Raw genomic sequence first — 18,138 nt, 5'->3', positions numbered from 1 at the left:
GCAAACCTTCACCAAGCATTACCACTTAATTTTTTTCTAAATCTAGAGCTGGATTTGCTACACCAGTCTGCTAGCCAACCCTAACACTTCTTGACTGCCTCCACCCTTCCTCAGCTTTGGGAATCAACCCAAGTGTGATGACTGCAACAGTGAGACACGTAGAACATGGTGTGCACACTTACCGTAAATGTAGATGTTAGTGTGTATTCCCTGCTGCAGTCCTGGTTTCCCTCCCTCCAGCCCCCTGGTTTATTTTATTTTTATTTAACATTTGTTAACCAGGAAAGTCCGACTTGCAAAGAAGCCAATTTTCAGTGGAGGCCCAGGGAGAAAGGCTCCAGATGCATGTCTTTGTAACGTGGGAGGAAACCAGAGCACCCGGAGGAAACCCACACGAACGCAGGGAGGACATGCAGAATCCACACAGAAGGCACCCCAGCCAAGAATCTAACAGGAGATCCTCTTGCTGTGAGGTGACAATGCTACCACTGCACCACTGTGCCGTCTGTAGTAATGCAATGTCTGGTTTTCTCTACCCTTTCTACCTGTCCTCTATGGCCATTTTTTATGGCATTTACTTTTTACTAGGGGTGTTCCACAGCATATAATAGCTTCCTATTTTTGGGGCCTCCTGACATTTGGGGCAAGAAAAACTGATGTAATGGCATCGGCTGCATGTTTTATACCCCTGACGTCATGGAAGAGGTGACGGCATCCGACGCAGAAATCCCAAGACTCTGGTATTCGGGCCAACTGAGGACTACCTGCAGGCAGATAACCAAATTGTGATGACTGCAACAGTGAATACACTTGAACATCTACATTTATGGTAAGTGTACACAACTGTACTTTCTGGGAGTGGAGAGGCCAAGTAGTCCCATACACAAGGGGAGGGAAAGGAAGAGTAAATCACAGCATCAAGAGAGGAAAGGGAAGACATCGCAGCTACATCTTTGCAAGAGAAGGTTGACTATATTTCATAGTGGAGTGAAATGATGGTGTTAAGCTGTTGTCAGAGGCTGATAACTACATAGAATTGATGAAAGGAAAAAAAACAGTGCATGTAATTTAAAGTTGCTAGAATAAACTACTGAAGGATGGGAGCGTAAAGGGTCAGAAGTATTTTTGAATGTGCCTGAATTTGGAATGTTTAGATCACTTAATGGAATAGTAGAGGAGGAAAGGTATTCTGGCGAAGTACTCTTAACTGTACTTGACATAGTAGAAATGTAGGATTTCATTATTTGAAAGCAGGTGCATCTGACTCTTGTATGTATACATGTGTGAATTTTTACCTGTACCTTAATTGCATGAGTGTGCAGATATAAATGGCTTTTAAAAGTCCAGTATAAGTAACAGAATATATGTTGTGGATTGCTTTTAAAACTTGCTAAATACAAATCTGCAAGAGTTCAGAAATCTTGCTTGTAAGCTTGACTTGTCTTGAATTCTAATGTTATTGCTCACTTTGTCCTCCCCCTGTAAAAACTTGCTCATCCTTACCTAGTTATGTTTACATTCCACACATGAAGCTTGTGTGCAGTGTAAATGTAGAAATATAATGTTAATGTTCTATTCACACAGAGTAAATGAATGACAAGCTTGTACAACTGTTATTTCTCCCGTTCCCCCCTCCCCAACGGGAGTGAAGTTGTCCATTTTGAAGCATTTGTATTAAATGGTGATTCATTTACTTTAATTCTACAGCGTGATTGGAGTTTGAGACAGAAATTGTAGAAGCACCTTTTCTCTAATCAGTTTTAACACTTCCTAGATGAAGATAATGCAGTGTTAATATACAATGATTTCCAGCTCCTGGTCAGAGCAAATATTATTTAAAAGGTAACAAGGAACTCACAAAATGTAATATGATTTTTATTGTACGTGTTTTGCTCATTTTTTTGTAAGTTTTATTTCACTTTTTTTCCCATAGGAATGGCAGCACCAGCTATTTGCTTTGTAGATATTTTCATTCTCGTAACTTTGCAGTCCATTCTGATCCAGCTTTGAAGGAGCATTAGCCAGTCACTCAACCATATGGGATGAGCTGTGCCAGGGCTTTCAGTACTTCAGTTTTTAGCACTTAAAGCACAGGTTGTGGTAGTCATAAGAGAGCAATGCATGTATACCTCTCGACCTGCAGATATTGAAAATAACACAGGCCCTTGAAAAACATCCTTGGATCTGATTAGCATAAACTTTGCACATGAAATGGAACAAACTTTTCCCTCTTCTAGTAGAAATGTGGAATACTACTCAAACGTATAAAGTGATGGAAAATTATAAGCACGTTATCGGAGACTATAAAATCTGCTGATTTTAATGAGCTGTATCGCAAAGTTCTACCATACAAGGCTGATTTTTTGCTTCAGGAAAAATGGTTGTAGAATGTTTGTGGTTATATAGTGTGGATTTCTGTGTACCGAGCAATTTCAAAAATCACGAGTGAAATTCAGATAATTGCGTGAAGGGGCAAATCAAGCCTGAAAAAATTAGAGCATCCTTAGTCAGGCCTGGAAGGAGAAACGGGGGCAGTTGCGATGTCTGAATGCATAGTAGCTGTGCTTTACTAGTAAGTAATCAGACTTGTATATGGCTGTTTAAAAACCTTGACATTTATTTGTTTAGAGCTGTGCAGCATTGGATTAACAGCAGTGTGACTGGAAACTTGTTTAGTGAAACAAAAATAAGTACTTCTATCTCTAGTATTAAAGCTTCTTTATATACATCTCTAGAAATGTAGAGACTTATCAAGTCATGGATATTATAGATGTCATTAGACAGAAGGTTCTGCACTACAGGGGCACATATGCAAAATGCCCTGTTGGGAGGGCGAATGATGGTCATAACTGAAGTGATTGTAAAGGTGTGAGTAAGGAAAGATGGATGCAGTTTAGTAGAAGCTGGAGATGAGCAAAAGGGGTGAAGTGGTGATGGTGAGCAGCTGGCTTGTAGGTTAAGGAAAGTGTTAGGTTTGTTAGTGTGCTCTGAATTATACAAATAGGTAACTGCAGGAGTGTAGTGAGTAGCCTTGGGCGGTTAGTGGATGGCAGTATCCAACTACATCAAGCAGGACTTGTATTGCTATGAAGTATCTGGCTGTACTGGTTAGTGGATTGCAGATGCAATTTATTTCATAGTTTCTGCAAGATTATTTTGAGATTCGTAAGTGATGGATATTGCTGGAAAAGGTTGTGTAACTAGGTTTTTGTAACTATAGCCTTGGGAAGGAGGAGAGCTGTGCAGTTAGGCTTGTCTTTGCAGGTTTTGGAGAGAGAGCAAAACTTGATTCTCACCATCCATTGGCTAAGAAATGGTTTTAGAAACCCTGAACCAGGTTAGTACTAGAAAAAATGTCCCAGTTCAAAGGAGAGATGCCCCTCATGGTTGTGATGGTAACAAGTCCCATCCTTAGGAGCACAAGGGATGCAAAGATTTAGCATGGTGGGAATTATTGGGTATGATGAGCAGATTAGTGTTTTCTGTCCTGCATACTGACTCTTCAGTCACACCTTTATATTTTTGCTCATTGTCTGCATATATAACAGTGCTCCATTGTTTCCTTTCACATGTGCAGGGCCAACTACTTTCTGTAGTTTATATTGGTTAGTATAATTTTTGTTGAACCTGCTGTTTCCAATAGAGCTGTGGCATGTGTTCAGAAACACTATTATTTTTATTGTCTTTATACCTGCTTTATCCCCTTCAGGATGAAGGCGAGCCTGAGACTTGCGAGCCTTTACTTTAGTACAAGGCAGAGAAAAGTAATGGTGGATGTGACAGTGTGTTACAGGGCCTGTAGCTATCGGCATTTACTAAGATCACCAGTTAACCCTCACCATGAGGCAGAGGTATGGGTAGAAAGAAGAGGGCTTCTTATAATAATTACAGGGACAATTTTGACAGGCACCATTAGACCAGGTGTGGGTTTTGTCTTACCCCAAGGTGTAGCAACTCCAAAAGTGTGGTGTGTGTATAGTGATGGGGAAAAAGCTACCATAAGCAGGGGTACTTGGCAAAGCTCCCCAGTAGAAAAGAAGCTAAAGTTCTGATTTCAGAAACTGGGTACATCTGAAATCCTCGAAGTCAAATTGGAACACCCAGTCAACAATATTTGCTTATCCTGTGCATTTCTGTGACTAATATTGTAGTACGACAACAGCTGCATCGGCCAAAAAAAAAAATTCAATTCCAAAAGCTCAAGTACCATAGCCAGAGTATTGATAAAATGAGTCTAGCTGCAGTCCGAAATGCCACAGTAATTCTGAAAGAATTAACTTCTGTACCTTAGTTTGATGCGTGTAATGTGCCTTTTCATGCAAGGCATATATTGCATGTTCTAGTTAAGTATAATCAAGCTTAAAGGAACTTCAGTGATCGAAGTGTGTGTTAGATCATTAGTATAATTCATGGTTCTACATTATTGGGAGAGTTCTTGGCAGCAGTAGCATATGAAGTCTGCAAAAAAGATTGGACTTGAGTAGCTGTTACTGAAAATGTCTATATTGGTCACTGGTCACTAATATAAGAACATGTTTAGCACTACCTATATCAAGCCTCCATTCATTTAACAGGTAGTTATTTAGCTCAGATTGCCTTCCCATCTTGTACCTGGGATTCCATATGAGCTATAAACTTGCCAGTGAGTTGTGAGGAGTTCCTTATGATATTTTTAAATAGGAAAAGGTTTGGTATTTTAAAAACGGGTTAATGACTGTTCATTTATTTTTGTAGTACTATGTTGTATGAAACTGAAGTGCAAGACTGCATGGTTGGAGGTGCAGTGCAGTTCTGGCTCCCCCCAGCTAGCCACATCGAATTGAAGACATTTCTGTCAGGCTTGGCAACCACTTGCCACTTAACTGATGTTTTTCGTTTTTGTTACTGTGGTGCTCATAAGCAACTTTCATTTGTATTTGCATTAAAGATTTACTTCACTGTAAATAACCCTAATTTTTCATAAACTGTTCTGTGTACCCCTTAGCTACTTGAATGGGTCCAACGCACCGTTCCTTGGTTGGAGAACAGAGTTCCAGAGAAGACCCTTCCAGACATGCAACAGAAGCTGGAGGATTTCCGTGATTACAGGAGAGTTCACAAGCCACCCAAAGTGCAGGAAAAATGCCAGTTAGAAATCAATTTCAACACACTGCAGACCAAACTGAGGCTCAGTAACAGGCCAGCTTTCATGCCTTCTGAGGGGAGAATGGTTTCGGTAAGTTGATACAGTAGGATCAGTGCTAGCAGTCACTTCAGCTCAGATTCAGAATTTAGTTTTGTATATAATATTTTTGTACTACAGCCTAGTTAAAAGGAGACCTCCACCCATTAACTGAACATTTTTCCACCCATTAACTGAACATTTTTCAACATAAACGGATCTAATTTCAGTTTCAGCCTTTGATATTCAATACTACCATACACATGAGTTAACAGGTACAGTGTATATAGAAAATTAGCCATATCAAATACAAAGCGCTTTGTAGTGCGGGTAGGTATGATGGAATGCCGCATTCCAACCAGTGTTACCAGTGTGAAGTTGTTCCCATTATAGATGAAGACAGATGATTGCTCACAGGGCTTAATAGTATATGTACAAAGAGACAGTGTAGGCTTGTGTGACTGTCGCAAGCATGAAGCTATTTCTGTAGGTGTTGTGTAGTAATGTTTACCTGAATTATTTATCTGTTTAGCATGTTCTGATGTTGAAGAGCATTCCTCTTTGTTGGGGTTTGAGTATGCATGGTCATTGGACAAGTTTTTCATGCCTCTGCAGGACCCATGTGTTGCCTAAATTGTAGTACATTTGCCATTGAGTTTGTTGTGCTGGCAGTTTTGGTTTGAATATAAGAATGCTTAAGGATTTTGTGTGAACATCAGGAGGTCTGCACCCCCATACTAGAAGCCATTTGACATGTAGAAGGATGACGCGCCTTTTTTTGGGGGGGGGGGTTGAGAATAGCACAGCAAATCCTATTGGGGTTATATTTGTAGGTCAGTGAAATTTACAGTAGGTAAGAAGGGGAAGACCATGTTGTAGCTGTGATGGCAAAATATTTTCACTTGTCCTAGCTCTACTTTCAGGGTAAGGAAGTGATTTTTTTAAGTAGTGCAGCATTGAGCTCATCTTAGCTTTAAGGTTACTGATGTGATTGGGCTTAAAGTGGGGTCAAGAGTTGGGGCTTTGCAACTTGTACTTGAGAGGCGCAGTAAGGGTAGGTCAGCTTTTATCTCTTGGCTTAGTACCAGCACACACTGCTTCTACTGGGGGGGGGGGGGTATAAGGCTAGGTATTTGTTTTAGCCAAGTAGTAAAGAACATAACATTTGAGTTTAAGCCTTAGTGCATGTTAAGTAGCTAGATTACTATTTAACATTTGTCCAATACTGTATGTTGGAGTGGTTTCAAAGATCACATGATCTGTGTACAGAATTGAGTCTGATAGTGTTTGGAGAAGTGGAATGTGGCTAATGAAAAGACTTGAGATGCACCTGCAGAGTTACCAGAGTCAGCAAAGGACATGGCACAAATGTAGCATGAGATTAAGTTTATTGAAGAACCCAGAGGTGTTAGTGGTGTACAGTAAGCTGTGTTATGCTTTTGAAGGCTTTTAAGTAAACAAATTGTGCTCCCATTAAGTTTCCTTTATTAGTAATCTTCAGTAAAAACAAAGCCAAGCAGCTTGGATACTTTCAAAACTCATTTGGATGACTGGTTAGAAAATTATTTTGGTAAAGTTAGTCTTAATTACGTATGGTCGTCTGTCCTAACTAAATTACTAGAGAAGTTGATATGTATTTTGTGGTGTTTGCTGGCTGTTATGTATTCCCAGGGGTTAACTGGTTTCTTGGAGTGATTTAGAATTACTGGCGTTCCTTTCTTTTGGAGGGATTGTGGTGGGAAGAGATTTAAAAAGATTTCTGGAGATTGAATTTCCATATACCTTGATGAGCTGCGAGTGGAGATGTCAGCACCAGCTCCCCCATGGCTTGCTTCTTGAGATGGAATGGAAAAATAAGGCTCTATTAAAGTGGGTGATGGAGTTTTATAGTGGGGTGCGTTTGAGAAGGAATATAAAATCTTTTACAGAATTTTCAATAGAGAGAAATGTTAACTTCAAATGGCCGGCAAGGTTGTTTGCATCTTTCCAGACTTAAAAAATAGAAGTATGTTTTTGTACAGAAACAAAAGCCTTGTCAGCAGGTGGTCTTTGCCTGGTTGCATAAGGTAATTTGTTTTGGTTCTCTTTGAATTAAGTTTATGCTCTGGTAGTCTCATTGGCAGAATCAACAATGATTCTTTATGAAGGGCAAAGGGTGGGTAAATAATTAGGCAAGACTATGTTCAGCCATGGAAATTATCTAAACCAGCAGAGCTCTTGGAAGTGTGTTCCTCCAAAAAATGCAGTACTTAAGATTTTATGGTGCAGTATGTTTGATACTTGCGTGAAGTTTTTTTTTTTATCTCATTAAGAGTAATTTAGAATTGTGGGGTGGTAAAAGTAGATAAAATGTGTTCTCTGTTTCTCTTAGGCTGAGACATATTTTTCTGAAATCATGTGAGAGTTGTGTGGAAAAAGGTGACTTTAATGATGTGACAGGAAAAAGTGGATTGTGCAAACCTGAAAGCTACCAGACTTTCTGGCACAAAACTCTATATGAAGATGTGAAATAAAGAAATAACTGGGGTTAATTGCACTGGAAGTTTGAACTGTTTAAAAGAAAAGTCCATTATTTAGCATTTAACTCGCCTTTGAGTTGGAGGGAAGCATGTTAGCATACAGTGGGAGTGGTAAGCACTAGGTAGCCTATCTATTGCAATATCCAGGTACAGATTTAGTTTTAGCACTTGAATTTGCTTGTTCGTGCACAGCATTTGTTCAGAACTTGTAAGCACTAAATAAGCTACAAATTACTACAGCACTCAACCTTCCTCTTTACCTACAGGATAACAGTTTTTGTACTTACTTTCCTCACTTGCTTGGAGAAAAACAGCTCTTATACTCACTTTCCTCACTTGTCATGAGGAAACTATTTTTTTATTCAGTCATGTCCAAGGGTCAGCTCCCAGTGTTCTCTCGTGTCTGTCTGAATCTGGGCAGCTTTAGGTAATGTAGCAGTTGCCTCATGTAGACAGATAACCCTCTCCTACCACCCAACACCACTACCTGTGAGAGATGCACTTATCTAGCCAAACTGGAGGTAAAGCTCTCTCCAACCAAGACTGAACTTGACAGTCAAGAGGAGAAGGTAAACACTTGCACCACAATCATCACATAGTCCCACTAAACCTACACCACCAAACTCCACACACAAACACAAAAACATTTGCAGAGGCTCTCAATAATCTGCTCAAGCAGCAGAGACCTCCAAAGCAGAAACACAAGCAACCTCCAACCCCCAACACAACTCAAATGACACAGCCCACAGACTGCCAATAAACCACAGCCCATAAGGGAAACCAACGTGCCCAACACACTAGTCATAGGTGACAATAGTCAGGCACACTGATGTCCCACTCGCCAGGCTAAACAAGGAGAAGGTTATATCAGCTGCCTGTCGGGTGCCAGGATCTGCCACATAACCCACGCACTCGGGGCACTCCAAGTACAAATATGACTGTCATTGTACATGTTGGTGTGAACGACCTGAGGCATACCTCCCTGGGCTTCATGAAAAGAGACATGGAAGAGCTCTCCAATCTTGCAGCCTAGACAGGTATGACTCTAGCCGTGAGTAGCATCCTGCCATTGCCCAGAATGATACCGCAGTGCAAGGACAAAATTGACTTAAATTGGCTAAAATTCTGGTGTCATTCTAAGGGGATCCAGTATCTGTCTGCCTGGGATGACATGTTTGACAGACCCACGATTCTTTGCCAGAGATGGTCTGCACTTGTCACCCCCTGGGATTCTGACTACTGGCTAAAGGCTCTTGCCACCCCTATAGTGCCTTTTTTAGGCAAGGTTCAAATGACAAATTCACCACTGTAACAGCAACAGGCAAGCAAAAACTGAGGGTAATGCTACTCAATGCAAAAGTCTAAATCTCAAAATGCACTCACTCGAGAGAGATTGAGAATATCGATATCTGTGCAGTGACTTGAGACCTGGTTCAAGGCTCTAGAGAGCACCCCTGCATTACCAGGCTGTAACTCGTACCGCACTTTTTGGCCATCTAACCTGGACCAGAACACCAAAAACGGAGGTGTCCATATTCATTAAGGATATCCACACCTCCCGGCTAGTTGTGCAGCATAATGCATCCAAGGTTATCAAAGTGCAACTAACTCTGGGCAAAACTGCAATCCAAATTGTAGCTTACTACAGATTCCCCCACCATGCCCCAGGATTCCCACTCCTCTCTTCTTGATGTACTGGAAAATATTGGTGTTCAACCAAACACCATAATAATGGGCTCTACCCCACCATTAACTGGAAAAACTGTGTACCAACTCCTCCTCTCAACGCTTTCTAGAATTCATAAATTCCAATGCCCTGGATCAACTTATTCACACCCCCACTAGGGGCAACAATATCCTTGACCTAGTCATTGCCAACATGAGTGACAGGTGTTCCACACCTGAAATCAACTCCTTGTTGGTCAGATCCAACCATAAGCTAATCACCCTAGATAGCCGCATCCCGCCCCCACCCACCATTAAGGAAACAACGGTAAAAAAAATTCTCAAGTCAATTTCATGCTTCTTAAGACGGATGTGGAAAACTTTGACACCCATGCAGATGGACAATACAGTTACGACTGCTGAATCCTACACAAATGCACTCTTTAAGCACTTACACAAGTGCATGGATCGTGCTATCCCAAACAGAACCAAGACACTATCCTCCAAAAAACGAAGCCAATTTAGTGGTCCCCTGCCGTAAACAAACTGTACAACAGAAGGAAGAAACTCTAGCAAGAGTAAAATCCAATGAGTGGAGGAGCTGCCTGGTCAGCCTCAGTAAGAAGCTGAGATCCTTTATAAGATCCTCCAAAGCTAGCTACCAAAACAAAGTAGTCACTGATTCTAAGGGCAACCACAAAGCATTCTATAGCTGTCAAGAATCTCAATGGCAACACCCAGCTCTGCTCTAAGTTACAGCACAACGTGAAAATTACAGAACCAACTGATATTGCCAACATCCTGGCAGATGGGTTCAGTACTAACTACCCCTCTCACCCCCTAAACGGCCCATATCTATACAGGAAGAATGCAGAGTCCCTGTATTCACATCTATGTAGGTAACAGCTGCACTCTCTAAAACCAAAAACGCAGCAGCCATGGGACGGGACAACATCCCAGGCTGTGTTTTACACAAACTTCAAAACGAACTGGCTCCCCACCTAAGCACCATGTTCAGTCATAGTCTTACATCAGACTTTGTGCCCTCTGAATGGTGCGCAGCAACAGTTATCCCACTCCACAAAGGGAGAGCCACCACTGATCCTGGGAACGATCGCCCTATTAGCCCGACGAGACTGGTCTGCAAGGCCATGGAACATATCATGGAACTCCTAAACAAAGACATTGGTAACCTCCAAACTCTGGACCCCACCCAGTTCAGGTTTGTGAAAGGCAGATCATGCCTTCTGAACCTGATCAACTTTTTTGAGGCAGTCACCAAAGCCATAGAGGGCAAGGCGGTTCACACAGCCTATCTTGACCTTGCCAAGGCTTTCGACACCATCCCCCATTCTGGAATTATAGCTAAACTCACTAAACTAGGTATAAATCCTTACGTCACAAGATGGATTGCCAGCTGGCTCAGTGACAGACCCCACACTATAAACGTTGCAGACTCCAAGTCTGACATCAAACCAGTGACAAGTGGAGTACCACAGGGTTCAGTCCTGGGACCTCTCCTGTTAGCCTGTACTTCAGAGAAGTAGATACCAAACACAGAAGGCATCTGGCTAATGAAGTTCACAGATGACAGCAAACTAGGAGCCATAGAGTCCCCAAATGATGTGGACATCCTACAGAAGGTCGTCATTGAGACACATGCCTGGTGTCCGAGGCATGGCCTCAAGCTCTGTGCCAAAAATGCATTGTCATCCCCTTTGGTAAAACTCTGTACCCATGAAGTACCACATAAACGGCAGCCTACTTAACGCCGAATGTGATAGAGACCTTGGGACCCAGGTGGACAGTAGTCTCTCCTTTGATAATCAAATCACCACAGTAGTCCGGAAATCCTATGAGGCACACCATCACAAAAAGGTTCTCATCCCGGAAGAGAGGTCATTGTTCCCCTCTACACGGCAATCAGACCAGTTAAGAGTACAATGCCCCTTTTGGATTGTACCTCACAAGACATCTGCAGCAGTTGGAAAGGCCACAAGTGCCTCACAGAGGATTACTAGCCTAAAACAGATGCCCTACAATGACGGTCTCAAAAAACTCCAGCTTTACTTTGTAGCATATCACCTACTCTGAGGAGGTCTCTGCCCAACATATAAAGCTATGTTAAACCCAGAGCTGTTGGACATGCTACACCCTAGGAAATCCCAATCCCTCCAAGCTACATGCTCTAGGGACCTAAACCTTGTCACCACAATAAACAGGACATGCTGGAGGGATAGATTCCTGTCTCAGAGACTTCCTTTACTCTGGAACAAGCTACCCATCTGTGTCAAGCTAAGTTCCTCATTAGCACTCCAAGAAAAACCTTGAGTGGATGGGAAATACACCCTGGGATCACTTTTGTGGCTCTACTCGACAGGGGCACAGAAAAATAGCTTTCTTGGGTGGCGTAAGCCAGGGAACCTTGTTGGCTAGGCTTACTTAGGCCCTTGGGTCGATAGCCTAGTACTTGCCTATGAACCTGAGGTATATTAAAGTACGGACCTACAGTAGTTATCAGGACCTTTGCCTGTACTTAAAACTTTCTTAACTTTGTCTATACATTCCCAAACTGAAGGGGACTGGTTGGAACAAGGAACTACTCTAACAGAGTTCTAGAACATTACCCACATTCCCACAGTGTCTTTTCCCTACTTCAGATCTCATTTGCCACTCTTACCAATTGGACATGGTATATGAGCTCAAGCAACTGATGAGAACAATTTTTTATTCTCTCCTTTCATACCTGGTTGTCTTGTGGTTATAGGCTGCTTAGAATTGGACCTTTCCTTTTTAGTTTCATTGTTTTTACAGTAATTGTCCTCAGTCTTCTCCTCCCCCTTTTTGTTGAGGATTTCAAAAAGTCTTTAATCAGTTCTCCATTTGAGTCCACCCTATTTAGACTTGCGGTAAGAGTTGCTTGAGGAAATGGGAAGGGAAAACACTTGCAGATGTTAAATTCTTGGCCATCAGAGGACCCTTCTAGGAACTAGAAGGGTGTCAACTTGTAGTACCCTAAGGCTCAACAGCAGCAGTTCAGGCTGTTATCCAGTAGAGATACTTGAGGACTATGTGGCATCTTCAGTGGATGCAGTCTTCAAGGTCGAGACCTCAAAGTTCAGGGTTCCTGTGTTCTTGCTGGGAAGCAGCAGCTGAATGCCTGAAAGCTTGCCATACTGTAGAGGGAAGAGGGGGGTTAGTCTATCCCTCCAGCAGCCATTGTAACTGGCTGTTGCGCAGAACAGATGAGTAAGGGATATTTTTGGAGGGGTAAGCCATGGCTGACCTCCCTTAGCAAGATGTGCAACCTCATCAAAAGGTTACCCAAACAGAGGTTGTAAACCACCTACAAAACAGCCATCTGAGAGATCCCATTAAGATCAGATGGGGTTAGGCTTTTATCTCTGGGTTTTTTGTTCCCAAGTTAACCACAGACCTTTAGACTATCTTGGATCTCAGGGGCCTCTAACAGTATGTGAAAAAACTTTTAGTTATGTACTTACCGTAACGATAGATTTATGGGATCCATCTCACCTACATTCTTGACAGATGGGCTCGTAGCAGAGAATCCGCTCCGACTCGGCCTATACTAAAGCACGAAGTCTCTTATTGGCTGGGCCAACCCCCTATCCCAGGATGCATCACGCCCAAACCCCCAAATCTTGTTTGCCCCACAAAGAACTCGTCCACAAGCACCAAACCAACCAGAAAATCAAAGGTAGGAGAGGACAAATAATACTTCCTGGAAACCTCAACAGAGTTTCCTCCAGATCCAATAGGTAGGGGGAAGGAGGGCGGGTATGTAAGAATGTAGGCGAGATGGATCCCATACATCTATCGTTATGGTAAGTACATAACTAAAAGATGTAGTAAGATCCTATCTCGCCTACATTCTTGACAGATGGGACAGCGTCCCAAGCAACTTTATCCTGGGAGGCTCACTGGAAGACGCTCCTGAGCACTGTGGAACCAAAGGACCGCCCGATCCCTGGACGCCACATCTAATTTGTAATGAGAAATAAAGGTATGTGGAGAAGCCCAAGTGGCTGTCGCACATATTTCATCCACAGTCAGTCTGGCGTGGAAGGCCACTGAAGTTGCCATGGCCGTAGTAGAATGAGCTCTAACTGGAAATGGAAGGTCCCTCCCCGTTGATGTATAAATAAATGAAACAGAATCCCTGATCCATCTGGCAATAGTGGACTTAGTTACTGCTTTGCCAATTCTGTTGTCCGCAAAGACCACAAGCAACTGGTCTGGCTTCCTGTGCTGTTGTGTCCTTCTAGGTAAAACCTCAGTTGTCTACGCACATCCAACTGATGAAGTCTGTATTCTGCTTCGCCGGAAAAATTTGAAAAGAAAACTGGTAGCTCTATAGACTGTTGCAGACAGAGCAGAAGAAACCTTAGGAAGGAATGACTGGTTCACCCGTAGAGAGACTCTATATCCTTATGAAAGATCAGATAATGAGCTTTGACAGAGGGCTTGACTCTCTGAAACCCTTCTGGCTGATGTAATAGCTACCAAGAAGGCGGACTTCCAAGATAAGAACTTTGTCACAAGTGGTCACAGGCTCGAAGGGAGGAGATGTCAAGGCTCCTAGAACCACATTAAGATCCCATGGCAATACAGGTTGACACCGGGGGGCGAAGTAACCAAGCTCCCTTGAAGAAGGCCTTGCACAATTTGACTCATGAGCGAAGGCTCAAAGGCAACATGGTAGTTAGAAATAGCTGCCAATTGTACTTTAAGTGTGGAGACAGCGGAACCCTGTTGAAAAAGTGTTGCCAGAAAATCTAGTATTGCTGAAACCGGGGCTGTCAGAGGGTCAAGGTTGTGCCGCTGGGCCCAAACGGCAAACCTCTTCCATTTATTGGAGTCTAACTCCTTAGTGGAGGCCTTGTGGGAAGAGAGGATCCGGACCACCTGCGGCGAGAGGATATGCTGTCTGACTAAGGTTGGAAGTGGAGCAGCCAAGCTGCTAGCTTGAGAGTCCGCAGAGAAGGATGGGGCTGACCCGACTGCAGGGTCAGGAGGTCTGGAATTGGATCCAGAATCCAAGGATCCTCCGCTGCATACTTCCGGAGGAAGGGAAACCAAACTTGGCGGGGCCAGTGCAGAGCGATCAGAATCATGCTGCTTCCCAAGCAGGTCGCCTTCTGAATCACCTTTGGTAGTAGAGGGACCGGAGGGAAGGCGTAGAGTAGACCGGGGGGCCAGTTGTGGACTAGAGCGTCCCTGGGTGACTCCCCTGGAGGAGGAATCTGGGAGAAGTTGCTGCACTTAGCATTCCAGGGGCTGGCGAAAAGGTTGCAGCAGGGAAGACCCCACTTGGAGAAAATGCAAGCCACTACTTAGTTGTTTAGGGACCACTCGTGAGGCATCAGAATAACTCTGCTCAGCCTGTCTATCACATTGGACTTCCCTGGAATGTGCGTAGCTACCAGAAACCTCTGGGAAGCAATCGCCCATTGCCGCACTCTCAAGGCTTCTCTGCAAAGGGGGTAAGACCTGGTCCCTCCCTGTTTAGGTACCAGACCACTGACATATTGTCTGAGAGAACAGCGATGGTGCCCTTGGGAAGAGAGGTGTGCAATGCCTGCAACACTAGGAGCACTGTCATGTGCCTTGGACCGTCTTGCCCAGATAATGCCCCCCCACCCTATCTGGGAGGCATCCGTGGTCACTGTGGCAACAGGAGGGGGTGACAATGACCTCCCTTGGTTCAAGTTGGAAGGGAGAAGCCACCACCGAAGATCCCGCCGGCAGGATTCTGTAAGGAGAATCGGGTGGGATAGCGGCAGTTCTTGGTATGACCACTGGGTCGACAGGAGCCACTGAAGAACTCGCATGTGCAGTCTACTAGAAGAATGGAGGCGGCCATCGATCCTAAAAGCTGAAGAATCATCCTGGCAGGGTCTTTCTGTCGGGGCAGCAAGGCTAGTACTTGGTCCTGTAATATCCTTCTCTCTGTTGGTAGAAATGCTCGCATCTCTACAGAGTCTAGCTCTGCACCTATAAAGGCAACATGCTGTGATGGCAGCAATACAGACTTTTTCCAGTTGAATGCGATTCCTACCAAATGACCCAACTGGACGGTGGCACACACGGCTAGAGTGAGGAGATGCCTGGTGGGGGTGGAGAGGAGCCAGTCTAGGTACGGAAACACCTGGAATCCCAGACGTCTGAAGTGAGCAGTCACCACTGCCAGACATTTGGTAAACACCCTGGGGGCTGTGGTGAGACCAAAGGGCAGGGCCCGGAACTGAAAGTGACTGGCTCCCAAACGGAAGCGTAAGTGAATCCTGGACGCTCTGTTTATCTTGATATGATATTGAGTAAGTTCCTAATCCAGTCTGGTCTGCGGGGACTGGCTGGATGACTCCCTTTTCGAGCAGCTTTGCGACCTCTATTGCTGCTTGATCTCGCTGACTGGGTGGCACGTCCGGGATTCTCCTTGAAGGTGGAGGGGGACGGATAAAGGGAATGGTGCAACCTCCGGCAATGATACGAAGCACCAACTGATCCTGGGTGATGGAACCCCAGGCCCTTGGATGCTCCGAAAATCGACCCCCGACTGGCTCCGGAGATGCTCAGTCGAGCCGTCCCTCAGGGACGCTGGACGGAGGAACCACTTAAAGATTCGCGGTCTCCTGTGTTGCGGGGGCCTCTGCCGCCTCTAGGATGACTTCTTCCAGAATAGTCCCCCCCCCCTGCCTCTGTGAGGGGGTCACTTTGATGGGCAGGGAAAGACTTTTGGGACTTCCTGGACCACATCTTTCCTCCCCTCTGAGCCTTGGGATAAGGTCTCAAAGGGAGTGGAAAACTGGCCCCAAAGGCAGACAAAGTCTTGCCCTCCTGCTCACATCTAGTGAGTGTCTTTCACCTTGGGTCCAAAAAGAGAAGACCCGTCGAATGGATAGTCTGTGAAAGAAGACTTTTTTTAAAGCCTCTGCAAAGTGACACAAACGCATCCAGGCTTGCCTCCTAAGGGCTACGCCCGAACTCGCTGCCCTACTCGCCCCTTCGGCTGCATATGATATGAGCCTCATGGACGAGTTAATAGACGAAAGGGTAGACAGCTGGGCGTTGACTGACTGCGTTGATGCCTCAGACACGTTACCCGAAAGGGTATCCCCTAACTCCTTAATGAGATCCCTTTGGAGCCTCGTAAAATGACACACAATTCAGCGACCTCAAAGTAAATGTCGCTGAAGTCAGGGTACACTTCCCGTACCTATCCATGCTCCTGGACTCCTTGTTAGGAGGATGGATAGACGTAGACGCCTCTACCGCATCTTGCTGGGTGGCAGACTCCACCACCATAGCATCTACCGGAACTCCCTTGGTTAGGAATTCTTTACCAGGGGGTGCGGATAAAAATTTGTTGGGGCGAGAGGGAACTTGCGCCACAGAATCAGGATGCTCCCACACCCTTCGACAAATAAGGTCCAGCAATTCATCGAAGGGAGGAGACACCCAGGAGGTGGAGGGCTGGGCTCTGAAGGCCTTGAGGAAGACAGACTCCTCTGCAGAAGGGGTTTTGGATGGCCAGGCGCCCCTCCGTCTCAAGATCTCCAGGACATCGGAGAACGAGACATCGTCAGAGGATGACTTAGGGGACCCTTTCGCATCAAGGTCAGTGTCCGAGGTGACTGACTCATCCGGGGAGTCTATGTGCTTCCTCTTGCACAATTTTTTCCCAGGGTGGCTCTTCAGGCAAGGACTCTGAAAGCTCCTCGGAAAAGGGGGGATCACGCATGGAGGAATCCTCAGGCCTCGAAGCCACGCTGTCCGAAGATAAGGGGCACCAGGGGCTCTAGTCGCCCTGTCCAAGGAAGGAGTCGCATATTCCGGTGAAGTCACTGGAGAATTGTCCAGCGCGCTCCTCATCGCCTCGAATGCGGGCCCATCAGAATCTGAAGAAAAGCCTGGCTGCGAGACCATGACCAGCGTCGGGGTCCCCCTAGCAGAGGCACCAAGTGGGAGACTCAGTGCCGAAAGAAGAGGCCTCGACAAATCCCCCTCTGGCTCGGCCGAGGATACCAGAGAGCTGAAACCTCTGGAAGGAACAGAAGGGGGTTGGAGTTTAAGACTGCCGACAGACTAGCAGTGGGTCTCGGAACGGTCTCAGGGGCTTCACCCGACTCAGCGAGCTCAGTCTCTGATGACACCAGGGTTGTCAGAGGAGGAAAGGACTGTATCGAAAAGGCTGGCTCCGGCCTTGGGGCTGGAGCCGAAAACAATTTGGATAAAACAGGTGACTGAAGGAGCCTCTGGACCACCCTATCTAAATCCGAGTCTGAAAGTCTGGAGAACCTGGAGGAAACGGACGGGGGCCGACAAACTCTTCCTATCGGCTCCGAGGTAACACTAGGATGTCGACTCCTAATCGGCTCCATAAGAGTCGGAGCCAAGGAGGAGTCGACCAACACCGAGATGCCCCTCTGCTCTGATGGTTCAGGAGCCAACCTTGGAGCCAAAATTTTCACCTGCGGCTCCAAAGCCAATGGAGCCAAGGCAAACTCGGTTTCGAGGTCCCTATCCGGCTCAGAGACCAATGGAGCCGAGGAAGATGACCCTAACATGGATCTTATTTCCTGTGGCTCTGAAGGCAGTGGAGCCGAGGAAGAGGAGAAGGATTTGGCTCTTCTCTGGTGGCTCCGACGGGCTTGTCGGAGCTGAAGACTTCTTTTTCCTGGGCTTGGAAGAGGGGGAAGAAATAGCCTCCTCAAAGGCAGGTCTTATTAAACCTCTTAAAATCAGCTTATTTTTCCTCTCCTGTAACACACG

The 18,138-nt window shown here is 45.1% G+C and overlaps 1 protein-coding gene across 2 annotated transcripts in view; it reads left to right on the top strand.

Moving 5' to 3' along the window:
• LOC122788278 (alpha-actinin-4) overlaps window positions 1–18,138 on the top strand; it is a 1,502,973-nt gene that overhangs the window by 725,169 nt on the left and 759,666 nt on the right. For both annotated transcript variants that reach the window (XM_044055436.1, XM_044055378.1), the window contains exon 10: window positions 4,985–5,215. In XM_044055436.1, coding sequence (XP_043911371.1) covers window positions 4,985–5,215 — 231 coding nt within the window. The remainder of the gene's footprint in view (window positions 1–4,984; window positions 5,216–18,138) is intronic.

This window comes from Protopterus annectens, chromosome 1.part0 (genome assembly GCF_019279795.1).
Source record: "Protopterus annectens isolate FY-2018-M chromosome 1.part0, PAN1.0, whole genome shotgun sequence".
Classification (NCBI taxonomy): Eukaryota; Metazoa; Chordata; order Ceratodontiformes; family Protopteridae; genus Protopterus; species Protopterus annectens.
This window is presented reverse-complemented; position numbering and strand designations above follow the sequence as displayed.